A 27,877-nucleotide genomic window follows, 5' to 3' on the forward strand; every position below is an offset into this window, starting at 1 on the left:
TAATCAATGAATTTGGTAAGGTTGCAGGATACAAAATTAATGCACAGAAATCTCTGGCATTACTATACACTAACAACGAAAAATCTGAAAGCGAAATTAAGGAAACAATCCCCTTTACCATCGCAACAAAAAGAATAAAATACCTAGGAATAAACCTACCTAAGGAGGCAAAGGACTTGTACTCAGAAAACTATAAAACACTGATGACAGAAATCACAGATGACATAAACAGATGGAGAAATATACCGTGTTCTTGGACTGGAAGAATCAATATTGTGAAAATGACTATACTACTCAAAGCAATCTACAGATTCAGTGCAATCTCTATCACACTACCAACAGCATTCTTCACAGAATTAGAACAAAAAGTTTTTACAATTTGTATGGAAACACAAAAGACCCCAAATAGTCAAAGCAATCTTGAGAAAGAAAAATGGAGCTGGAGGAATCAGGCTCCCCAACTTCAAAGTATATTACAAAGCTACAGTAATCAAGACAGTATGGTACTGGCCCCAAAACAGAAATATAGATCAATGGTACCAGACAGAAAGCCCAGAGATAAACCCAAGCACATACAGTCACCCAATTTACGACAAAGGAGGCAAGAACATACAGTGGAGAAAAGATAGCCTCTTCAGTAAGTGGTGCTGGGAAAACTGGACAGCTACATGTAAAAGAATGAAATTAGAACACTACCTAACATCATACGCAAAAATAAACTCCAAATGGATTGAAGACATAAATGTAAGTCCAGACACTATAAAACTCTCAGAGGAAAACATAGGAAAAACACTCTGACATAAACCACAGGAATATCTCTTTTGACCCACCTCCAAAGTAAGGAAAATAAAAACAAAAATAAACAAATGGGACCTAATTAAACTTAAAATCTTTTGCACAGCAAAGGAAACCATAAACAAGATGAAAAGAAAACCCTCAGAATGGAAGAAAATATTGGCAAATCAAACAACGGACAAGGGATTACTCTCCAAAATATACAAACAGCTCATGGAGCTCAGTATCAAAAAAACAAGCAACCCAATTAAAAAATGGGTGAAAGACCTATATAGACATTTCACCAAAGGAGACATACAGATGGCCAAGAGGCACATGAAAAGATGCTCAACATCACCCTAAATATCTCAGCAACTTCCAACAGGGTTATTTGTTTATTTTTAATTTCAGTTGATCTCTCTACAACATCTGTCACTAACCATCATTTCCAGGTTCTTGGGATTATCCACACTTGGGCAATTAGAATTCTATTTTCTCATGTGGTATATCTATATACAATGGAATACTGCTCAGCCATGAACAAAAAAAAGAAGAAATCTTGGGACAACATGGATGGACTCTGAGGGCATTAGGCAAAGTGAAATAAGACAGAAGGAGAAAGAGAAGTACTGTATTACCTCACTTATATGTGGAATATAACCAATAAACAAACAAACAAAATAAATGAACCAAAACAAACACGTAGATACAGAGAACAGAGTAGTGGTTATCAGAGGGGAAGGGGTGGGGGGAGGGTGAAATGGGTAAAGGGGTCAACTGGAAGGTGACAGAAACTAAATTTTTGGTGGTGAGCATGTTGTAGTGTATACAGAAGTAGAAATATAATGTTGTACACATAAGACTTATATGTTATAAATCAATGTTACACCAATAAAAAAATAAAATTAAAAAAAAATTAAAATATTAAGTCTGTCCTCTCATGGCTTTCCACATTCTGAGTCTTCTCCACATGTTCCTTTCTCTTTCCCTGTTATGTCCTGTCATTCCCTTCCCAGCTCTCTTCTGATCTCCCCAACGTACCATTCCTGAGATCACTTGCATTTCCTCAACTACAATTAATATCCATCTTCCAAGATTTCTAAACCTGTATCTCTGGTCCAGATCTCTCCTTTCAGCCCTAGACACACATTCCCAGTTGTCTCTGGACACCTCCTGGATATCCCACAACCTACTCAAAACCAACTCATTATCCAACCTTCTTATACCTAAACATTCTCACAAACCTGCTCATCTATATATTTTTCCACTGACTCAATCAATAGGTGGATACCTTGGAAATACAACTAACTGTTCACCGTCCAAAGCTTTGGATCCATTCACCAAGCCTTTGTTGACCCTGTCTTAAATGCTCCTCGAAGTCATTCTCTACATTTTCTGTTTTCTAGAAGCTCATAAGTATGTCTTATTTTTTTAAAAAAGGAAAGAAGAAAGAATGAATGAAGAAAATGAGAAAAGAGGACAGGAAGGAAACATTCATACTATCTATATTCTATTGTTTGCTCTCCTACAGCAAAAGGAATGGTTGGTAGGAAATGACTCTAATTTTAATAATAATATACACACACAAACATTAAACCCGCCAGTGAAATCCTTTAGGGCACCAAACTGTGTTACTTCTGTGATAATGAAATCTCTTCTCCCTTGTTCAATCAGAGGTCAATTTCTTTTGAATGAGTAAGTCCTAAATATATTCTGAAATTTTAGTTTTTTTTCAGTGCTATTTCACATACTGTTTCATGTGTAGTCGCTTAGTCTCTAGAACTCAAATGCAAGGAAGTTCAAGTAAGAGAGCCTAAATAAGATGTTATCAATTAAGTAACTGAAGTAGTTGATCTCAAGTTAACAGCTGACATTCTTGGCAGTGGGTTCTTTCGTAAGCGGAACACATAAAAGATACATTCAATTAGAACCTTTAGGAGAAAATATGGTGGGATTTCTCCAGATACTGGCTGGAAAGATGAGGGTAAAGGGTTTACCTCTTTTCCGAGTTTATGAGAAACAACTCTACCCATTCCTGTCATTTTTCTGCCTTCTTCAAATTTTCCTCCTTTGGCAGTGTTCCCCAAAGGCAGTTCAAAGCAGGTAAGCATCATACAATGTTTACTTTAAATGGAATAATTTGAAATATTCTCTATTTTTATTGCTATTGTTATAGCGAGAAAGAGGGAAGTGATGAATCAGGCACTTGTACCACAATAGGAACTTCAAGAAAAGGCCAGAAAGAATCACATAACTAACAACCCCAACCTATAACATGACGATGGTCAGATCTAGGGCTGACGATTCTGTATAACATCTTACAGTGCTCCACTTCATCAATTCATCTCTCTTCAACACATTTTCAGTAAACACTACAGAAGATAAGCTTAAGGGGCTATCAAAACAGCTAAGAATGGCAATGTATGGAGAAAAACTCTTGAAACAAAGTCCCCCTAAAACTGAGTTCCTCTGTTGAGTTTATGACTAACCTCTCTATCCAAAACTTTACTCCCTTTCTTTTCCTGAACCTGTTCCCCTCAAGATTAAAGAGTATCAAAGAAAAGGGGAGATTGGAATCATATACAAGCCCCTGTGCCCCTGTCCTTTGAAGTAAAAGGCCTTTGCCTTAGTCTCCCAGGTCTCCCTTGAGTCTCAAAAGGCTGACTCAAAGAGTTAATGATCAGGAAATGTGAAGACGTAGAAACAAAGAATGGCTGTTGGGCCGGGAAACTGGTAAAAATTCAGACTCTAAGTCGGCCACATAGCAGAGTCACCGAAGCTGCAGTTCCCTGAAAAATACAGATACAGGCGTGACACACATTCCTAAGCTGTTTGTACAGGAAGCAGAGCCCACCAGAAGAAAACTGACTGCAAGCATGAAGACCCTAGACTGGTTGAAACCAGAAGGTTGATGATGCTTGAAACTTCAATTTGATGCCAACCAATCTGAGAATTGTGCACAAGCTGATCACATACCCTGTAGCCACCTCCCTCACACTGTCTTTAAAACCCCTTCCCTGAAAGCCACTAGGGAGTTCGGGTCTTTTGAGCATTAGCTGCCTGTTCTCCTTGCTTGGTGCCCTGCAATAAATGCTGTATTTTCCTTCACCACAGCCTGGTGTCAGCAGATTGGCTTTACTGAGCAGGCGAGCAGACCTAAGTTTGTTTCAGTAACCAACTAGTTTTCTCATCCTGTCGGGGATGTCAATGTACTGGACAACCCAGGAAGGTCAAAGTTGAAAACAGCAGACCTGGCAGAAGCCCAAAAAACTGCGTGACCCTGAGATACCCCCACCCTTGACTTCCAATGGATTGTCACTTGTGTGAAAGTTAAACACCTACTGTGTTAAGGTATGGAAACACAGGGGTTAATTTGTTACAGCAGTTGGCCAGCCTTAACTAACACAGTGTAACAATGAAACAGAATGATCACTGTGGCAGGCACACACTTTAAGCTCAAGAAGAAAGTTGTCCAAGGTAACTTCTTTCAGCTACTTAATTCTCATTTATTAACATTCATATTTGTATACCCCCCCTTCCATCTGCATTTCACACTATCACTCTTAGCCCATCAACTGGCTCTCCTGACTGTTTTAATCTCATTTTCTATTTTATTGTCCTCCACTTGGGTGGCAGCCATTGTAGACACATGGTTGAGGGAAAAAACAAAGGTCAGTTTCATTACAGAACAGTAATTATTATTTTTATATGTTTCTCCCATCAATTTCACTGGGTTTAACACTTCCTGAACCTAGAGGCCAGATCTGGCAAACTAACTAACAATAGACCAATTTTCCAACTCAGTATTCAGACCATGAACAAATGAGGAATCAAGTAAATAACTGTCCTTGAAAGGGTAATCGAGTTGTAACTGTTTTGTGTTTACTGCACAAGACCGAAGAGCTTGTCTTAATTTTCCTGTGGCCACTCAGGAAGGAGGGGAAATGGTGCGTGTGGGAATAGTGAGAAAGTTCTATCCTAGGAGTCTGCAAGGCAGGCAAGGTGGACAAGGAGGATGACAGATGTCTCCAGACTGGGAGCAGGAGCCACGGGGATTGGCCTTGGCTATGCCACAGAATTCAGAGTGACTTTGGGTATTTCACCTCACCGTCATCAGGCCTCAGGAGGAAATGAGGGTATAATTACATGATCGAGAGACTCAACCACCTCTAAACAAATTACAAGATGCATAATATTCTTATAACTGAATGTTTTAAAGGAATTACTTTTTCATCAGCAGTATCATCAAGAAAAGGTGCACAATGAATCCAAATTACAAGAACATGGCAAGAGGACCAGGATGGAACAGGTCCACTGGACAGTGAAATTCAATGGTCCAGAGCATCAGTTTAACTAGAGGATGAAGGAGAACTCCCTCATTCATAAGGATAAGGGTAAGGCCTATGTTCTCCTAAGCTGCCCCTGCTAATGGGCGTCTGGGGGAGTTCCAGAATTACATGTGTGCTGAGAGGCAGCCTTAAGACTCTCACGATGGCTAAACATTAGGATCAACTGGATCCTAGAGCAGGGTTCTCTCAACTTTGATTATTCCTTTGCTAGTTAAAATCGGGGGGCTTGACATTTAACGTTGACTATTTATTTACAAATCATATGCATGTAATCACTTGTACTAATCCATTATGTACATTAGAAAATACATGCACAATAGAATTTTTAAATGAGAGAGATAAAATAAGCTACATTTAAATTGATTTTTATAATAGTTTACATATTATGGTATTTTGTGCTCTTCCTAAAATACGTTCAATGGTAGGAGTGTGATTGACTAAGTTTCTTTACTTTTTGGAAATCTTGCTTAAATGCTTTGTGACAATCGGTTTTTGTGAATAACACGCCAGAAAAAGCTACCTCACAAGGAGATATAGGTCTGAATGGAGGAAAGACATCGTTGGCTACCCTTGCTAAAGTATGGTATTCATTTTGGAATCCATCAATTATGCCAAGATTTTTGTTAAAATCTGGCTAATAAAATTGCTCTCTTCCTTAATGTTAATCAGCTTATATTAGTCAGGGTACTCCAGAGAAAGAGAACCAATAGGATATACATAGATATATAGGAGGAGATTTATTACTGGCTCATATGATTATGGAGGTGGGATATGCTGAAATACGCCATCAGCAAGCTGGAGAACCAGGAATGCCAGTGGTGTAATTCAGTCTAAGTTCCAAGGTCTGAGAACTGGGAGGGGGTAGGGAAGTAGGGAGAGAGGAAATGGGGGAGGTGAGTGAGGGGGCGGTGGGGATGGGTCAGAAGCTGAAGGCCCAGGAACCAGGAGCTTGGATGTCTGAGGGGAGGAGAAGATGGACGCCCCAGATCAAGGAGCCCTTTCTCAGCCTTTTTGTTCTATTAGGGCCTTCAAGGGACTGGATGGTGCCTGTTCACATTGTTTGGGGAGAATCTTCTTTACCTAGACTACTGATTCCAGTGCTCATCACTTTTGGAAACAGCCTCACAGACACACTTGGAAAGAATGTTTCACTCACTATCTGGGCAACCCTTAGCCCAGTCAAGTTGACACATAAAATTAACCATCATTCAACTCTTCTGAAAATTTAATTGGAAGATGCTACTTTTCTAAATTTTAAAAAATGGATTCAAACCTGACTTTATCTTTTCATTCAGAAGATTCATTAGAAATCTAGTTAGAAAATTCTGTTTCCATAATCTTTTAGTGTACTTTGAGAGTTGTAAATAAGTGATGCACTTAAATTGTTGTTGGCCAGAACATCACAAACAGATGAAACATTTCCAAATAACCAGTTTTAAAATGTCCTTTCCATAGCATGAGTGTCTTTGAAAAAGCTCTTATTTTCACTCATTTTTAGAATGTCATCATTACCTTGAAGAGACAAATTGCTTATCTATTCAAAAATATGTGCATGGTACCTTAATACTGACAGTTACTTGTCATCACATTAGAGGTAAGCAAGTGTGAAGTATGTTTATTTTTTTCAGAAAGAAGTTATGTTTGGCAACTCTTTTTAGCAGAAGATATCCAGCAAACCCACAATAGATGTTCATGGCCCCTGACATCATTTTAATATTGTAAATATGGAATCGTTTAAGATGATATAACCCATACATCCACTTAACTGGGCACATGGAGATGACGATAAGGCACAAGGTGGTAGATGGAAAAGAAAGGCAGGGGTCACTCAATGCCTTTGTAGGGGAAGTGCCCTCTTCCCTCAGGAGACCTGACAGGTGATGTGTGACTTAACTGGGAATATGGAGGTGACATTAAAAAAGGCATTTAATATTTTAAATTAGCAATAAGATGTTTACTGAGCTAATACACTTAAGGCTCAAATAAAATATTTATTGTGGCCATAACTACTTAGATTAAAAAGAATTATGCTCTTTTTTTCTATTTTGTCAGTTTTAAGTTTATAATCTTTTTGTCATAATTTGTGATTTCTAGCTTTCAATTTCTTTAAACTGTAACATTAGGATGACACAGAAACAACTCAAAGTAGCGCCTTTTCTTTCTGAACAACCAACCTACTTCACATACAAGAAGGAAAATAAGTAATTAGCTAGGTTTTCTGCACTTCGAACTGGAAATGACCTTTAGAGATTATAGGCTAATTACGGCCTTACCAGTCACCTATCCCTTTAAAAAAAAACAATTAGTGAAACTGACTCTAAGGTTGCAAATGGTTCAATGATTTCTCTGATGGTGTAACAGCAAGTCAGTGGTGAAGCAGGGCAGCCACTTCATGCCTCGACCTCAGGGACACAACACAAACATTTCACTGTGATGTGCTGTAACACTTTAATACTTTTACATTTGGGGCCTCAGTGCCTTTCTAGACATACATGCATAGTAGGATTAATCGCTTTGAAAGCTTAAGTAATCTATTTAAAATATTTCTCCCTAAAAGCCTAGATTTCTCCCTTACTTGCAAAATATCAAATAAAAAGCAGAGAACTGGTTTGTAGATTTTGTTCTGTGTATTGTTAATGAGAACAGAATTAACCATGGATTCTAGCCTCTTCTTTAGTTATTTGAGGAAAAATAAATCACCACTATAATTGGTTCTCTTTCAGTAAAGCAACTCTTTCCCCTAAAACATGCAGAGCAATGTTTCACAGCTCCAGAAAACCAGAAAACCACTAGAGCTCATCAATGAAGTCAGTAAAGTTGCAGGATACAGAATTAATACACAGAAATCCGTTGCACTGCTATACACTAAGAAGGAAAGATCAAAAAGAGAAATTAAAGAAATAATCCCATTTACTATAGCATCAAAAAGAATGAAATACTAAGGAATAAACCACCTTAAGGAGGCAAAAGACGTGTACTCTGAAAACTATAAGATGCTGATGAAAGAAATTGAACATGACACAAGCAGATGGAAAGATATATACCATGTTCTTGGACTGGAAGAATGAATATTGTCAAATGACTATACTACCCAAGGCAATCTACAGATTCAATGCAATCCCTATCAAATTACCAATGGCATTTTTCACAGAACTAGAACCAAAAAAATCTTAAAATTTTTATGGAAACAAAAAGACCTCAACTAGTCAAAGCAATCCTGAGAAAGAAAAATGGAGCTGGAGGAATCAGACTCCTTAACTTCAGACTATACTACAAAGCTATAGTAATCAAAACAGCACAGAACTGGCACAAAAACAGAAATATAGATCAGTGGAACAGGATAGAAAGCCCAGAAATAAACCCATACACTTATGGTCAATTAATCTATGACAAAGGAGGCAAGAATATACAATGGACAAAAGACAGTCTCTTCAATAAGTGGCACTGGGAAAACTAGACAGCTACATGTAAAAGAATGAAATTAGAGCATTCTCTAACACCATGCACAAAAGTAAACTCAAAATGGATTAAAGACCTAAACTCCTAGAGGAAAAGATAGGCAGAACACGCTTTGACATAAATCATAGCAATATGTTCTTGGATCCATCTCCTAGAGTAATGGAAATAAGAACAAAAATAAACAAATGGGACCTAATTAAACTTAGAAGCTTTTGCACAGCAAAGGGGAAACATAAACAAAATGAAATGACAACCTACAGAATGGGAGCAAATATTTGCAAACAAAGCAACCCATAAGGGATTAATCTCCAAAATACACAAACAGCTCACAGAGAGAGCTCAATATCAAAACACCAAACAACCCAATCAACAAATGGGCAGAAGGTCTAAATAGACACTTCTCCAAAGAAGACATCCCGATGGTCAAAAGGCACATGAAAAGATGCTCAACATTGTTAATTATTAGAGAAATGTAAATCAAAACTACAATAAGGGACTTCCCTGGTGGCGCAGTGGTTAAGAATCTGCCTGCCAATGCAGGGGACATGGGTTTGAGCCCTGGTCCAAGAAGATCCCACATGCCGTGAGGCAACTAAGCCCGTGTGCCACAACTACTGAGCCTGCACTCTAGAGCCCATGAGCCACAACTGAGCCCGCATTCCACAACTACTGAAGCCCGCGTGCCTAGAGCCCATGCTCCGCAACAAGAGAAGCCACCACAATGAGAAGCCCGCACACCACAACGAAGAGTAGCCCCCACTCACCGCAACTAGAGAAAGCCCGCGCGCAGCAACGAAGACCCAACACAGCCAAAACTAACTAACTAACTAACTAACGAACTAAATAAATAAAAACTACAATGAGGTATCACTTCACACCAGTCAGAATGGCCATTATCAAAAAGTCTACAAATAATAAATTCTGGAGAGGGTGTGGAGAAAAAGGAACTCTACACTGTTGGTAAATTGGTGCAGCCACTATGGAGAACAGTATGGAGGTTCCTTAAAACACTAAAAACAGAATTATCATATGATCTAGCAATCCCACTCCTGGGCATATATCTGGAGAAAACCATAATTTAAAAAGATACATGCACCCCAATGTTCACTGTAGCACTATTTACAACAGCCAAGACATGGAAACAACCTAAATGTCCACCCAACATGATGGATAAAGAAGATACGGTACATATATACAATGGAATATTGCTCAGCCATAAAAAGAATGAAATAATGCCATTTGCAGTAACATGGATGGACCTAGAGATTAGCATACTAAGTGAAGTAAGTCAGACACAGAAAGACAAATATCCTATGATAATGCTTATATGTGGAATCTAAAAAAAATGATACTAATGAACTTACTTACAAAACAGAAAGAGACTCAGACAGAGAAAACAAACTTATGGTTACCAAAGGGGAAAGGGGAGATGGAGAGATAAATAAGGAAGTTGGCATTAACATATACACACTATATATAAAACAGATAACCAATACTGAGTATAGCACAGAGAACTATACTTAATATTTTGTAATAACCTATAAGGGAAAAGAATCTGAAAGGAATATACATACATATATATGTATAACTCAATCACTGTGCTGTACACCTGAAACTAACATGATATTGTAAATCAACTATGCTTTAGTTAAAATAAAAATTAGTGTCTGCTAATATATAAGATGTTGAGGGCAGTCCCTGAGGGGTCCATGAATGACTGTGGCTAGAGAACTGCCAGGCCCAGCCCAGCCACTTGCTTCAGCAATTCTCAGGAGCTCTGCTTACACTGTTTTCTTAAGATGGAATAACATGTCCCAACAAAATTCTTCAAAGCCCAGCTGGTAACCTGGGATGAAGTGAGAGAGTGGCATGGACATATATACACTACCAAATGTAAAATAGATAGCTAATGGGAAGCAGCCACATAGCACAGGGAGATCAGCTAGGTGGTTTGTGACCACCTAGAGGGGTGGGATAGGGAGGGTGGGAGGGAGGGAGGAGATATGGGGATATATGTATACGTATAGCTGATTCACTTTGTTATACATCAGAAACTAACACAGCATTGTAAAGTAATTATACTCCAATAAAGATGTTTAAAAAAAAAAAAAAAAAGCCCGGTTGGAAGCCTTTCTGACTATCCAAGCCCAAATCAGCTGTCCTTTCTGCAATACTCTCACTCATTTTACCTTCCATAACAGTTTTGTTCACATCTATAAGGGGCTGTGACTAACTCTCATCCTCTACACACAGTAAGTAATTAAAAAAAAAAAAAAAAAAAAGGGATCTGCTGAGTTGAACTGCATCTTGCTAAAATAGCGCCAGAAGGGTCCTTTAACATTATGTGATCTAGCCTCTTTGTTCAAGAAAAGGGTGACTTGCCCAATAAACACAGCAGGCTGTGACAGAAGTGAAACCTGAATTCTGAGCTTCCCGCACGGGGCTGACACAGGACTTATGCTGTTGAACATCTAGTCCCTGACCTTGCAGAGCTCTCATTTGGTAGACAAGAAAGACGGGTCTAGTTCCCTTGACACTACACAGTGAGCATGATGCTGACATGAATGAAAGCAAAACTGAGATTGGTGATATATAGAAGGCAGCCAAGATTGGTTTTTAGAAGATAAAAGTAATATATGTATGACCAAAAGTGTTCAGAGTCCTGGCCCCAGTCCTCTTAAATCAAACAAGAACCTACTGGCCAGACCCATGTGACAGCCTAGAGGTCTGAATAAGTGAATGTGCTTTATCAAGTGGGGAACTCATTTAAGAAGAGTTTTTGGAACTTCTGGCTGAGAGCAACAGTAGTTTATAATAAGAGGATGTCTTAATCATCAGGAAGAATCATCACAAACCCAGCAATCTTTCTGGAGTTTCAAAAGGTGACCTTAGCAAGCCTCCCCTGGCTCATCTGTCTGTCTCAGGTAGGCCACCCAGGCTGCTGGTCGTCCAGTTCCATGAACAGCCCAAGCTCTTTCCTACCTTGGAGTCTTTGTGTTTGCTATTCCCCTGCCTGGCGGCTCCTCTCCCTGCTCTTTGCCTGGCTAGTTCCTTCTCCTCCAATAGTTCTCACGGAAATGGTACCTCCCCAGCTCAGGTTCTTCCTCCTCTTATTATTTTAAGGATGATACCCCATTTGTACCTTTTATAACATATGACAAACTGAGTATTTTCTCGTTTGTTTACTTGTTTATGATAAGGGTCTTTTTTTTTTTTTTTGGTTCACCTTTATATCACCAGAACCTAAACAGTGCCCAGTGCACTGTGATACACAATAAAGATTTGCTGATTAATGAATTCAAAATACTTTTATAAAACTAATACAAAATTATTTAAGGCCCTAGGAAACCCTTAATAAGTTTTGAGAAACACACAATTCTACTTTATGAAATGTTTGAACATAATAAATAACAAATTTCAAATACTGGTTCAATAAAGATCTTTTGATTATTCTTTTACAGATTTTTGAAAGCCACCATTTACTCTGAAGTAAAACTTGAGGTTTTTTTAAATGTGAGTCTATGTCAAAACGTCTATATTTCTCACTGAATGTGAAAACATAACTGAAGAGTCACCAATACCTATTAACTACAATAAACATCCAATTGGTTATAATCTAGTGATAAAAAAGAACAATATATAGTCATGCAGCTCAGATATGAAGGAAAAAAAACACATTTTTTTTTTGTCACTGAGAGAGAAAACACACACAGAAAAATGATTCTCCAAGAAAGGCAGTTCTCATAGAAATGCTCCAGATTTTAGGGGAGGGAAAAAAAAAAAGGATGGCGAAGACAGAAGTAACACATTCTTTCTGTAACAAAATCAGACAAGAAACATCCTAGGAAATCTGAACAGAACCTCGGATGGGAACATCAGAAAAAGTAAATAAATGAACACCGTGCATCCTCCTCAAAGAGTCGGTGTGTGTGGTTTTAGGTCCTTCACTGCTCAGAGAAGACAACATTATAATGGCATTTCCGGAATGAAGCATTTTCTATCATCATCACCCGGCTTGAATCCACTCACCACTTTTCAATTCTGATATATGATATTTTACTAAAGCCACCTGACATTAAAAAGTTGCATGTACAGTGAGGGTTTTTGGAATTAAAGAATAAAAATCCATTACCTGCATAAAATCTGAATATTCAGACGCTATAATTTAAAAAAGCAATATTTAACATAACTCCAAACAAAAGCCAAATCAGAATTGGCCAAGCACAAGAACACTGTACACTATATTTTATATATATATATTTATATTTATTTTATAGTATATATTTTATTTTGTGTTTCTGTGTACAAGAATCACTGTAAAATTAAATTCTCTTATTTCTAGCAATTTTCTCCCATAAACAATAACAGTCACTGCTAAAAGGGATGCTTACAAACTTACCAGAAATATAATATTGGAGGACTATTCTAGTCTTCAAAACAAATGGTAGCTGTCAAATTCTTACTGAATAATCTACAATGTTAATTCATGTACTGTATTTCATTTGTAATAAGTCTTTGTGATAAGGTTAACACTTCAACATACAACACAAATAAGAGAGGACCGAAAAATGAAAATTACTTTGCTTATGTTGCTGTATTAGAATTTTATTTGCTGAAGGGTAAAAAACAGATTTGCAAAATTCACAGTTAACTTAAAACAATAGTTTTAAACCTTTTATTCCTAGCCCTTACTGCCTTCAGGAAGGAGAGAACATCTGGTTATTTAAGGAACACAATATGTTCACATTTTCTATGACTTTTGTTTCTAACTGGGTTTTAAAATTTTTTTTGGAATTTGAACAACTAGTTAGAACAATGTTTTTTAATCACTTCATATTTTTCAGACTGTCATCCTTCCATTCCTCTACTTCGTTTAGTGGATTGTTTTTGGAAATCTGCTCAGTGATTCTAATATAATAAAAGGAAAACGAGAATCAGGATTGTGGTCTGAAGAGCTAAGTATAGAAACCATATCGTAAGGTGAACAGTGTATAGAATGCTACAGATATTTGGTATCCAGTCTCTTCAGACAGCATACATTTACAAATATTTCAAGTAGTTCTTGGGTCACTTATATACGTGGCAGTTTCATTTACTACAGATGCAAATAAGTATCTACTACAAATAAAAGAATTTGTATGAGAAATATCAGTAACTAGGATTCCACTATTTTTAAAACTAATGAAGCTACAGCTCTTGTGTGGAAAGGTGGTTGGAAGACCTTGGTTCAATGGCTAGCTCTGCCACTGACAAGCTGTGTGACCTTGAAAAAGTCTCTCAAATACCTTGATCCTCAGTTTGTTCATATACAGAAGGAGAAGCTGAATTAGACTCTCTCAGTTCTTTGCAGTTCTGAAATTTGCACAGTCTAAGTGAAGTATATTATTTAGCTCCTTTGTTGTGTCTTCTTTGTTCCATAATATTTGAAGGTGATAACAGGTTTTCAAACAATTCTGATCGATACTAAATTAAGGAACTAGATGCCCTTTCAGTTCAAGTTGTAGGGTCACTTCACCATCTTGATAAAAATGGCAGCTGACAAATATACCATTGGCTATGGTTTCTGTGGAATGTGGATATGGGTTCCAGAAATATGTGAGGTGAGTGAGATCCACCTGGATTAGAGTCAGTATTAGAAGAGGCTCAGTGCTTAAGTCAGCATTCAACTCTACCATTGTTTTCTTAATACCAACCACTGCAGGACAGAGCTAAATGCTAACAAACGAGCAGGATGATGAGGAGGGATAATTGACAGAAGATACAAGCAAATCGCTAAACTACAAGGGGCTATGAGGACTCAAAGGGAAAACGGGTCTTATCTGAGTCTGGGAATGGCTTCCTGGAGGAGGTAGAACAGAGGCTGGGAACCTCAGGAGGGGATGAGTAGAAACAAGGGTCATGGAACCATTCCAGCTAGTTTGGAAGCTTACAAGCGTTTCGGCCTTGGGAAAGCCACATGGCCTTAACCTCTCTGCACTGAAAAAGAAGGAAAGATAAACCGCTCTGCTGTCTCGGAGCTTGTAGTGAGGACCAAATGAAGCATATCAAAGTACTTGGAGACGTGAAGGAGTATGATCCTATGATTACAGTTTACCAGCCCATTATTTCAGTCTGTTCAAATGAGAAATCTTTTCACAGTAAAGCTGACATCTGATAGAAAACAAGTAACAGTTCCGTGTCTCAAGCTCTACCGCAGTCTATTCTCAACTGAGCAGTCTCCACTGGGATTTAGGGATAGTGGTAGGATGAAGTGCTTCTCTGAAGGCTGACAATGAATTTAGGGAGGCCCAGAGCTCCTTGTTTATTTTTATTTTATTGAGTCTGTCAGCAGCACTCAGCACAACTGCCATGTGAAGCTGGGATACGGGAAAGTAAACTTTCATGCCTCAAATCTCCTCTTTCTACTAGGTCACTTCATAGAGACTTGTGTGCTTATATACTTACTCTGATTTAAGTGTTTCATTGTTGCTAATAAATAGAAAACATTTAAAGCACTCTGAGGTCTGGATTCTCAGAGGCTACGGGTGGGGTACTAGCATCGTCTTTCCCTCTCTTTACATGGCCTCCTCTGTGACTTTATAGTTGACGTGAACTACACTGAAAGCTCTATCCACTTGTGGATTTTTACGATATATATAAACTTACTTTTTTTTTCCTTTGTGCCTTTTTTTTGTGGTATGCGGGCCTCCCTCTGTTGTGGCCTCTCCCGTTGCGGGGCACAGGCTCCGGACGCGCGGGCCCAGCGGCCACGGCTCACGGGCCCAGCCGCTCCGCGGCACGTGGGGTCCTCCCAGACCGGGGCGCGAACCCGGTTCCCCTGCATCGGCAGGCGGACGCGCAACCACTGCGCCACCAGGGAAGCCCCACTTGTGGATTTTTACGATATATATAAACTTACTTTTTTTTTCCTTTGTGCCTTTGTAGCACTGTATTGGATCTTATTATATCATTAGACGTCAGTTCTTTATGGTCAAAGGCTGCTCTGCTTGGGTAGGTTGTTAGAGGCAACAAAAGAGGAGACCAAGACTTAGCAAGCGTGAATCCCCAGATCACAAGGACATTTGGTAGGAGAGTCAAGACTTGGCCCAGTGTCCCAATTCCTAGCTCAGGCCCCTGGCAAGACCCAGGACACCACACTGCGATAGACCTCCAATTAGCACACATGCCAGGTGATGTTAGTTATCACTTGACATTTACTAATAATGTCAATGGATCAGCCATTACATACACTTAACTAAAACTACCACCTTGCTGGGTTGGCCGTCTGAAACCCCCTTAGTGCTCCGCAGCTTGCTTTCTCTTCCCCTACAGATATCATCATGCCACGAACTTGTTCTCAAGAGCTTTTTACACATGACTTCCTCCTCCTGCCCAGTTTCTCATGTCTCAGAAATACCAGTTTAAAGTCCTAACTTTTGGACAATTATCTTGATTGTTTTTACTTGGTAAGACCCTGAATGTAAAAGTGGGGAATACTATTTTTTAGATATTCATGCTATTACTCTTTTTCTCTTAAACCTTGGAGAAAATTTTTCTTAATGCTTGTAGAATTGACATAAAATTGTGTATTTCTGCAGAAAATGGATATAGGCTCAGGAAAACAATAATTTTAAATCAAGCAAAGAATAAATACATGCTCAAATGTTGAAGTCAACAACCGATGAAAGGACAGAAATCCTTCAGAATCAAAATGTACGTTGAACTTGGAGGTCCACGTTGATCAGATAGAGCTCTGGCAGTGGAATCCACAGACAGACTGACTCAAAGACAGTTCGACAACTGCCAACACGATTGCTGGGAGCTCTGCCAAAGAGCCAAAGGCTGGGATTACCACCCAGTGCCTGGCATCCTAGTCCTCGTGTTTGAAGCTTTCTCTCTTATACTTCATCCAATATTTTTGTTTGGCTCAAAAGCATCAAGGATTCACAGATTTTTTTAGATCATTAAATGTTCTTATTTTCAAGAAATGTAACATTAGTTGTAAAAGAGCACACTTTTTCTCTGGAGTGTAAAGAAAATTTTGGTGACTTGCTTTAAGTTCAAATAGAGAAATCAGCATTAAAGTCTCTTTAAATCTTTATTAGGTTACTCTTCACCCGCAAAATAAGAAATACATGTTCATAATGTGAAATAATTTAGTGTTTCACTGCATCATAAACTCTTAGAAAACTGGTCCTGTTTAGAGCTCTAATGTCTTGGTCTTCACATGGCTCACGAGGCTATACCTGGGTCAGTTGGACCCCGGGTGCGAAGTGTGGTTATAAGGAGAAGCAGGTGCTCAACTATTTCCTTGAGTTACGAGGAAGCAGGTGGGCAGAACAACCTCCTGAGTTACAAGAGATGTGTGCTCCTGTTTCTCAGGACAGTGTCCTTTGAATTTGCCCACTGAGTTGCTAGACCATCAGGTATCTGGGGTTGTGGCCTGTAGGCAATTCATCTGCTATTAGGCAAATTCTACATTAGGAATTCTTGGAGTCATGTAGAGAAACCAGTTTTTCACCCCACTTAAAACTGTGCACATCCCACATGGAAAGCTTACCTTGGGATCGCGAAGGAACAGAGCCTTAAGAATCAGCGAGTGAACATCCCCAATGAGTGGGTAATGCATCAGAAGGCCAAGGCAGGTCTGGTAGTTACTAGAGATCACTAAATAAAAGGGAAAAAAAAGCAATTGAGAAGCAATGCTGTTTCAGATATCTGCATTACTAAGAGGAACAAAATTAACAACTTAGATTCAAAGAAAGCAAACCAATAACTCACTGATTTGGACAAAAGGAAATGGGGAGAGGGGATTGTTACCAAATGGTCTTTGAAGCAGCACACTGTACTAATATACCAGCACTCATCGTCAGGGCAGTGTTGGAAGGAAGAGCCTCAGATATAGATATATGTGTGCGCTTGCAACACAAATAAACTCTTAGAAGCATGCACATTTATTGCCATTTATATGGCTGTATTTAAATGTCTCTAGTTTTGCTGTTTGGAAATTAGTAACAAAAATCTTATGAATGGGAAAGAACCAGCTTAAAATTCTCATAAAATATTATGTACCCTGATTACTATGCTTCACAACTTACATATGTTACATTTATTTTTCGTATATATAAATATTACATAGTTCAAAATTAAAGAGAATATGATTTTTTCCAATTATTTGTTTTCCTAAAGGTAACAAGAAATTTAGGAAAGATATTTATGCAGCATTTCTTGGAGGAAAAGTGTCAAAATCTTCATAGATAAGCCTAACTGTGTTCCTTAGGCCGTCATTTAATTTTTTTTCCCCAAATCAACCTAATTATGGCTGCAATTATTAAACACATCTTTTCAGGCAGGTCTATATAAACTACTTCATTTCTTGGCAATCCATGTGCCACTGCTGTCACAGTTGCGCCCATTAGCGACTCTTGTTTTGTAAGCCAGGCTGACGGCCTCGGCAGCATGATTGTGAACAAACTTTACAGTTGCAACTTCCTGTGGTTGTGACTGAATCCTTTTCATCATCAGAATGGTTAGCTGAAAAATATTCCATAGGAAAACAACTGTGACTCACTAGAAACAACGTAAGTCAAAAGATAATTTTTTTGTGATCAGAAATACCCTTGACTCTTAGGTTTTTCTTTCCTTCCTCTGCTGGGAACATTCCCCTTCCCATGAACATTATGGAGAAAGGTGACAGGACTGGGCAAAATGAATAATTATAATCTATGTAAGGAACCACTTTATCATCTTCATTTCCTTTGCTGATATGACAGCTTGTAATTTCATACATCTGCTTTCATTTGTGAAGTACTCACTTATCCTACCCTTTCTTTATTTGTTCAGACTCTTCCTTTCTTATTTGTTCATTTTATCATATTCACATTCAGTTGCCTTTGGTCTTTTTTACTCCAGAATTCAAAAACCTAGGGTACTGAGAATAGTATAACATTTTCATGTCCAGTTTTCTTTGTGATCTAACAAATAAATAAAACTTAGATAATCAATTCATTTTCTAACTCATAATGTTATTTTCCCAAATGCTATAATGGTTATATATTAGTAACTGACCCAGGAAGAATTCTTGTATATTTTGTAAGACAGGCAGGAGAGTTTAGTGGAAATGGCTCTGGGCTCGGGATTCAAAGATGTGGGCTTTCATCCTGGGATGCCATTTGAAAATGTTTCGTAAAGTTGCCTGGAGACTCAATGACATAATCTAAGTGACTGATTTATAGCAGCCACTCAAAACCTGTTGGGAGTAATCTCTCAGAGCTTAAGTTCAGTCATTTGGAAAACAACTTTACGATTTTAAAAAAATTTACCTGCCTACCTCATCATTCCAATAATCATTTGTTGAGTACCTAATCCATGACAGGCCCTATGTTAGGAGGCTAGGCGGAGATGAACAAAACACAGTCCTCACCCTGGAGAAAATGAAAGTACAGAGGGCAGACACGTAACAACAAGCAGCTGTTACCACTACTACTACCTCTAAGATGATAACGAATTGTTGAAGTCTTTCCGAGACCAGGCCAGGCCCCATACCAAGAACGTTACCGGCATATCTCATTTAACTTCTATGACAATCTTATCACAGGGTACAATTATTATTATCCCTGTTTTACAGATGTGAAAACTGATCCTTGGAGGGATTAAATCATTTGCCCAGATCACACAGTGATTTGGTGGTAGACCAAGTTTTGAAATTCAGAAGTCTAGTGGCAGGGTCAGGGCTTTGTTTTGAAAGGCCATTGTTTTGAAAATCAAGTGACATAATGGATGCAAATAATCACTGCAAATAGAAAAGTCAATTAATGTTAGTACTCTTAGGTAGTAGTTTTAAGTAGCTTGGAAGATCAGATTAACCCAGTGTGTAAAGCAGCTGGACATAGGTAGGCATTTATTTGGAGGGACCAGAGCGACAATCCTATGTTATTACAACTTGAAAAAACTTTTGAAACTATAGGAAGCTGTAAAATACATTTTACAAATACAAATAAAATACATTTTACAAAATAAGGGAAGCTAAATAACATATTAATATTCTACTTGCATAACAAACGAAGGAGCTAACGTTCTTTCTCTTATCCATCCATCGATCCATCCATCCACCCATCCACCAATCCATCCCTCCAGTCACTGAATATCATGTAGGTTTTCTGAGCATCTACAAAATCCCGTGCCAGGCAGTAGCACTAGGGTTATGATGGCGAATGAGTCTGAGCTGTGAAAGGTAGCAGAACATGGCACCCTGAAGTATGGCTACAGGGGTTCAGGACGCGCCACCCCCAAATATGCCCCTTTGGTACACTGACTATTTTGAGCTGGAGAGGTTTTCTCTGAACTCCCCTTATCTTTAACTCCCTAAGTGCTCCAAAAGGAACTCAACTGTCATAAATCCCTCCAGACAAACTTTGTCACAAAGATACCTTGCATCTATTCTTCTCAGGGTCCATTCATCTTTCCTAAAAATCATTTACTCTCCCCTAAGAGGCCTACATCCCCCCTTCCCTTTCTCTATTGAGGTGGTATTTAATCCTGAAATCTAAAGCCATCTCTCTGAGGGTCGCTCATTTTCCCCTGGGTATCTCCCGTATGTACATGAGGTATACATGGTAATCAACTTGCCTGTTTATCTCTCAATCATTTTGTGAAAGAATCTGAGGAAAACCTAATTGGGTAGAGGTAAGGTTTCACCTCTCTCTTGCCCCCTGCCTTCAGATAATGCCATCTTTAATTTCTTTTTTCTTTTTTTTTTTTTTTTGCAGTATGAGGTAAGGTTTCACCTCTCTCTTGCCCCCTGCCTTCAGATAATGCCATCTTTAATTTCTTTTTTCTTTTTTTTTTTTTTTTTGCGGTATGCGGGCCTCTCACCGCTGTGGCCTCTCCCACCGCGGAGCAGAGGCTCCAGACACACAGGCCCAGCGGCCATGGCCCACGGGCCCAGCCGCTCCGCGGCATGCGGGATCCTCCCGAACCGGGTCACGAACCCGTGTCCCCTGCATCGGCAGGCAGACTCTCAACCACTGCGCCACCAGGGAAGCCCGCCATCTCTAATTTCTTAATGAAAACTTGTACTTGTACTTCCACCTCTAATTTCTTAATGGAAACTTGCACTTTTCATTTGCAATTACATGTGCCAGTATTAAGTCCCTTTTGAATAACTGTGTCCAATTTAGCGTACTCGAAAGAGAATAATATGAACTATTTTTAAAATAAAATAGTAGGAATCTGATAGGATAAGAATTTAGTTATGATCTTTGCAGCAAATTTGTCTTGAACTTCAAAAACTAATCCACAACTCTGTTCCTTCTCCAGTGTTTATTCTATCAGAGCAGGGCAGTGACACAAGGAAAAAAAAGTGAAAGACTAAAAAAAGACTGAGTTTTGCTATCTACCTACATTTGAAATCAAGGATGTATATGCTTTATTGAGAAGATCATATGGTTTTTATTCTTCAATTTGTTAATGTGGTGTATCACACTGATTAATTTGAAGGTATTGAAAAATCCTTGCATCCCTGGGATAAATCCCTCTTGACCGTGGTGTTTGGTCTTTTTAATGTATTGTTGGATTTGGTTTGCTAGTATTTTGTTGAGGATTTTTGCGTCCATGTTCATCAGTGATATTGGCCTGTAGTTTTCTTTTTTTGTGGAATCTTTGTCTGGTTTTGGTATCAGGGTGATGGTGGCCTCATACAATGAGCTTGGAAGTGTTCCTTCCTCTGCAGTTTTTTGGAAGAGTTTCAGAAGGACAGGTGTTAACTCTTGCACACAAGGATGCACACAAGGATGTATATGCTTTAAAAACAAAGTACTAAAGCCACACTCTGAAGTGCTTATTTAGGGACGGTTAAGACACAGGTGAGCGGCATTTAGGAAAACCTATGGAATCTGAAATCAGACAATCTAGATTAGATCTAGCTCAGAAGGCTGGCTAGTCATTTACTGTGGGTGTGAATTTAGGCAAGTTGCTTATCTTCACTAAACCTTATTTCTCTCATTTATAAAAAGCGTTTACTCTATCTGTAGGGATTCTGTAAGAACGGCATGGATGTGAGGTCATGTGCTTCCCCATCTTGCTTGACTCTTGCTAAATAAATAGCACTCCCACCACCTGAAGCAGAGCTGACTTTGCTGCCTCTACCTTTAAATCAGCGGTCCCCAACCGTTCTGGCACTAGGGACCGGTTTTGTGGAAGACAATTTTTCCACGGATGGGGGGCGGGGGTGCAGAGGGATGGTTTGGGCGGTAATGCGAGCGATGGGGAGCGGCAGATGAAGCTTCGCTCACTCGCCTGCCGCTCACCTCCTGCTCCTAATAGGCCACGGACCTGTACCCAGGGGTTGGGGGGCCCTGCTTTAAAGGGCCTACAACTGTTCTGGTCTAAGGGAGTTGGTTTAAATAGTTTCTCCAAACCAATAACCATATGCTAACACATATATATGGAATCTTAAAAAAAATAAAAACGGTTCTGAGGAAGCTAGGGGCAGGACAGGAATAAAGACACAGACATAGTGAATGGACTTGAGGACACGGGGAGGGGGAAGGGTAAGCTGGGATGAAGTGAGAGAGTGGCATGGACATATATACACTACCAAATGTAAAATAGATAGCTAGTGGGAAGAAGCCGCATAGCACAGGGAGATCAGCTTGATGCTTTGTGACCACTTAGAGGGGTGGGATAGGGAGGGTGGGAGGGAGACACAAGAGGGAGATGTGGGGATATATGTATATGTATAGCTGATTCACTTTGCTATAAAGCAGAAACTAACACACCATTGTAAAGCAATTATACTCCAATAAAGATGTTAAAAAAAAATAAAAATAAAAATAAAATACGTTTCTCCAGTAGTAACAAACAAAAAAATAATGAGCTCAGTAATGATAACCAGAGACACGATTGTTTTGAGAAACTTTAAAGCAATGGGACCATCAGCTTATGTCTGAGTCAGAGTTAACTATACTTACAACTGGAACATTTTGAAGTGAAACATTAGTCAAATTATTTCATATTTAGATATACCTTCTCAAGGTAACAAGATGGACTGAGAACAACTACCATCTCTAACATGTTAAAAAAAAAAAGTCAGTAAGCATGTATAATGTGTGTACAATTTGCCATATACAACCACACCCCAGCACTGAAACTCAACCCTCCACCCACCTCCACGTCCCTCTTCAGTCTCTCCCAGGTGAAGTTGTATCAAAATTTTGGTTAGAACAATTTCTTGAGTTTTCATTTTTATAACCAGGCAAATGTTATCACAGCTGAACAACACAGTATTTCATGAGTACTCTTCCTTTCTTGTATAGCCTCGTTCCTTTCCTGGAATTTATAACTGCCTGCTTTTTCATTTGTTTTGCTGTGTATATTTTTAACAATAATTTAATCTTAAATGCTCCGCTAGTCATAAAAACCTCCCCTTAATACTTTTAAAAAATTTAGATGTTTTGTCAATTTCCTTTTTTTTTTTTTTTTTTTTTGAGGAAATTGCTCATGAGGCCTCTGGCCTGCTCTCTCACCCTGAGGATGTCCTTTACCTCTTACACATGTTGTATCCTTATTTCCTAGAGTACCTACCTGCTTCTTTCTTGCTTTTCTCCCTCATTTTGGTGGAGCCCATCTCTCCAAAAGCTTTATGCTCAGGACATGAATTTTTTGAAAACTTCTCTGTTTGAAAGATTTTATTTTGACATTAATTAATAGTCTGGTTAGGTACAGAATTCTAGGTTGGAAATACTTTTCCCTGAGATTGTTGGGAGCATTGTTCCAGAGTTTCCTGGCTTCCAGCTGAAAAGCCTCAAACGATTCCAATTCCTAATCCTTTCTGTGATCTGTTTTCTCTTCTCTTCCCCCTCATTGTTCTGTAGATTGATGATGAATACCTTGGTTTGCATCTGTTTTCATACATAACAGGCCCTTTCAGTTTAGAAACTCATGTTCCTTTGTTGAACTAGAAATTTCTCTTTGCTTCTTTGATGATTTTCTCCCTCCCGTTTTATTTTGTTTATTTTGTGTTTCTTATTCCTTCCTTCACCCATCCCTCCCTCCTTTTCTTCTTCTTTTTTTTTTGTTTTAATAAGAAATCATGATAGCTAGATGTTGGATTTCCTGGCCTGGTCCTCTAATTTTCTTTCTTGCTTTCTCACGGTTTCATGTGCTTCTTTCCGGGACACTTTTTCAATTTTATATTCCAACCACCTATTTCCATGACACTTTATTTTTCAATTACACTTTTTCCTTTGAATAATGTATTTCCTAGCTCTCTGAGAAGTTTTCTCCTCCCTGCACAGTCTCTGTGGCCTCCAAGTTGCTTTCTTCCTGATTGCTTGTTTAGATCTCTGCTTTCATGTCAACGCTCTCCTCAATCGTGTGGTGGTTTGGGGCTACCTGCTCGTGTGGAGGAGTGGGGCAGTACAAAGGTATCTTGAAGACAGCTGTGTGTGCATAGCTGGGTGGGTTTGTGAATGCTGGGGTTGACATAGGTCACTCTTGGGCCACTCCAAGCCTTTTCTCTTGTGCTGACTATATTCCCTCAGAGAAGATTCTCCCAAACTATTCCCAGAGGGAGACAGTCTAGCTTTCACGTCCTGAGAAAGAAGACTGGCAGTTCAACAGTAGCTGAAATAGCCTGAGTCCCAGGTTCAAAGACCCTCCACTTTACTGTCCACAGAGGAAAAATCCTGAAGGTACAGTTGGAGATCTGGGTGTAACTGCTTCTTAAATAGACTTTCAACCGGTTCTCATTTTTTAGTCTTAACTCCTTCCCTCCCCCTACCAATTTCCAGAAGCACCCAGCACTGCCAATTTCTGCACTTTTAGGAATTCTATGGGCTATTTCTTGGCTTTCTCCATTATCAATTTTTACTTAGCTTTCTTGGATCTGGTAAGTCAGTCATCACTCACCCATCTGTTTTCCTGCTTCCAAAACTACCCTAATTGTCTCCTTCCTAATTCTCTGTGTCCTATGGGTTGATGCTATTTCAATGGGGTTTTAGGAGCAATGGAGGTAAATGCAGGACCTTAATATAACATCTCATATCTGATATCCTTAGCACTTTAATGACATTTCTACTGAGCACCTGGGCAGCTGGATTGAAGGGAAAGAAGAATCTAGGTGGGGAGGCAATTGGGTGGAGAAATGGGGAAATAAGTAGTCAGGAAGCAAAGATCACCATCTTCCTTTCTCTGTGCATCAGACAGAATGGCCCCAGTCACCCTGCAGGACTATTCACGTTCTCCTTTGGCAGGAACACATGGACATGGAAGCTTGAGTATTCCTGGGTAAAATTCCAGTGACGCATGTAATTTTGCTGGCTTTTGCCCATAAAAGGTATCCTAGAGTTCCTGAATCCATCTGTCATATTGCTTTCCAGGGCAACAGAAAACTGTGGAATGGGAGTAAGTGTGTGGAAGGGTAAGATTACAGTACAGGAGATAATCCCCTTCTTCCCCTTTATAGAAGGCCAGGGTGGGGTATCAACTATTAATTTTGAACATGGAATAGAATTTCAGCAGGAAAATAATTCTCTTCTCATATCTCTTTTTCTAGAGTTGTGTAAATAAAAATTCTTTTGAGGCAAAAAATAGACATTTAAAAGACAATATGACACAGTAGAAGGGGCAAAATCCAAAACACTGACACCACCAATGCTGGTGTCGACGTGGAGCAACAAGAATTTTCACGCACTGCTGGTGGGAATGCAAAGTAGTACAGCCATACTGAAAGGCAGTTGTGTGTGATTTTTCAGGCCTGACCATAGGCAATTAGAAAGGTATGATAGTTAATTTTATGTTTTCAACTCAACCGGCCTAAAGGATGCCCAGATAGCCGGTGAACGTGATTTCTGGGTGTGTCTGTGAGTGTGCGACTGGAAGAGATGAGCACTGGATTCAGTAGACTGAGTGAAGAGATCCACCCTTGTCAATAAGTGGGCATCGCCCAATCCACTGGGAGCCCAAATGGAACAAAAAGGCCAAGGAAGGGTGAATTCTCTCTCTTTGGGCTACGATGTCCTGGATATTGGAGTTCCTGGTTCTCAGGCCTTTGGATTCTGGGACTTATACCATCAGCCCCCTGGTTCTCAGGCCTTCAGACTTGGACTGAATTATGCCACTGGCTTTCCTGGTTCCCAACTTACAGACAACCGATTGTGGGGCTTCCAGGCCTCCAGAACTGTGTGAGCTGAATCCTATAAGAAGTCTCCTCTTCTCTTTCTCTCTCTCTATATTCTACTGGTTCCTTTTCTTTGAAGAAGCCTAATACCAAAGGCTTTCCCTGACAGGTCTCACAGGGGAGAACTGCCCTCCCCAGTCCGGACTCGGTGCACAGCCAGCACCTTGTACCCTCTGAAAGGAGCTGCAATCAAGGTCTCAGGCCAACTCATCAGGCATGATCGTCCACATACTTGTATTCCAAGCCCCAGTGTCTTCATTCTTAGATCTCTTTATCTGAGGCCTTGGGCAGTGGTCCTCGTCAGGCGGGGGCAGGAGGAGGAAACTGTGAAGATGCCTTCCCTCGTGTGACTTAAGGCCAACTCATCAGGCATGATCGTCCACATACTTGTATTCCAAGCCCCAGTGTCTTCATTCTTAGATCTCTTTATCTGAGGCCTTATCTGAGGCCTTGGGCAGTGGTCCTCGTCAGGCGGGGGCAGGAGGAGGAAACTGTGAAGATGCCTTCCCTCGTGTGACTTAGCAGCCAGTACTCTTCCGCTCCTCGCCTTTCCGCCTCACCTCCCGCCCTCTGACACTGCCACCATCTCAGGGTCCATAAGACTGCCAGACTTTTTTGCTCAGGGCTCCCTCAACAGTGAGAAGACCACACATCTGTGCTGATCACCTGGCCCTCAACCAGTGTGCCATTCCGTGGGTGAAATGGAACACAGGCTTTGGCGTTTTCTCCAGGTTTTGACCCCTGCTTATTATACCACCACAGTAAGTGACTAAAGGCTTAACTCTTCCACTTTTGACTTGTTGCGTTAATTGGCTACTCCGATACCTAGAAGCTCGGCTCTCTCTCGAGCCCAGCTCAGCTGAACTCCCGACGTTTACCATATGATCCAGCAGTCAGTCGTCTCCGTGGTATTTACCCAAATGAGATGAAAATTTATGTCCTGTACGCAAAAACCTGCACACTGATATTTACAGTGACCTTATTCATAGATGACAAAAATCAGAAGCAACCAAGGTGTCCTTCAGTAGGTGAGTGGATAAATAAACTGTGGTACATCCATACTATGGAATAGTATTCTGTGCTAAAAAGAAACGAGCTATCAAGACCTGAAAGACATGTAGAAAACTTAGATGCCATATTACTAAGTGAAAGAAGCTAATCTGAAAAGGCTACATACTATATGATTCAACCTTATTTCAATCTGGAAAAGGTAACACTATGTAGACAATAAAAAGGTCAGTGGTAGTCACGGGTTAGAGGGGAGAGAGGGGTGAACAGGTGGAGCACAGAGGATTTTTAGGGCAGGGAAATTACTCTGTATGATATACCGGGGGGGATACATGTCATTATACATTTGTCCAAGCCCACAGAATGTCTAACACCAAGAGTGAACTATAAAGTAAACCATGGACTTGGGTGATGATGCTGTGTCAGTGTAAGTTCATCGACTGTAACGAATGGACTGCCGTGGTGAGGGATGCTGATAGTACAGTGGGCAGTGCGTATGTGGGTGTGGAGGCAGGTGGAAAGTTCTCTGTACTTTCCACTCAATTTTCCTGTGAGCCAGAAATTCTCCAAAAAATAGCCTGTTTTACTTTAAAAATCTAAACATTAAAAAAAAAAAGACAACGTGCTACTCTGGTACATCAGCCTAAAAACATAAAGTAATATAAATGGTACATGTGTAACCCAAAGGGTATATTAATATCTACATCTGAGATGGTCATAAAAATAACTGACAATATTTAATGTCTGAGAGGAAAGAGAGCTGGCAGTCAGGAACTGTTTAAACATTCCTTCAAAAATAAGACCCCCAGTTTGTGCTTTGATATAAACTCTGTGGCACATCACTGTGTGATTTGGGAGAGTCTTTATTCCTAGTCCCTGAGGTTGGGTAAAGCTTTTCCAGACAAGACAAACACATTCAATTTATAGTTGAAATTAACTGCATTTTGACATCAATATAATGTTGAACATGCTCTTAACGAGAAAATAGAGAAACAGAAATTCTGGGGTAGGACAGATGGAAATACTGGCAGATAGACAGATAATGGCTGAGGAGTAAGGGGAGATCTAAAATGAAATAAAAAGGAGCAATGTTTTTTTCTTTTTTTTTTTTTTTTTTGTGGTATGCGGG

General features: G+C 39.6%; 1 protein-coding gene across 9 annotated transcripts in view; it reads right to left on the reverse strand.

Annotated features, from left to right (window-relative positions):
- Positions 1–27,877, reverse strand: part of TBC1D5 (TBC1 domain family member 5) — a 553,958-nt gene that overhangs the window by 114,233 nt on the left and 411,848 nt on the right. For all 9 annotated transcript variants that reach the window (XM_055078836.1, XM_055078755.1, XM_055078770.1 and 6 more), the window contains one exon: positions 17,122–17,228. In XM_055078836.1, the coding sequence (XP_054934811.1) occupies positions 17,122–17,228 (107 nt within the window). The remainder of the gene's footprint in view (positions 1–17,121; positions 17,229–27,877) is intronic.

This window comes from Physeter macrocephalus, chromosome 1, assembly GCF_002837175.3.
Source record: "Physeter macrocephalus isolate SW-GA chromosome 1, ASM283717v5, whole genome shotgun sequence".
Classification (NCBI taxonomy): domain Eukaryota; kingdom Metazoa; phylum Chordata; class Mammalia; order Artiodactyla; family Physeteridae; genus Physeter; species Physeter macrocephalus.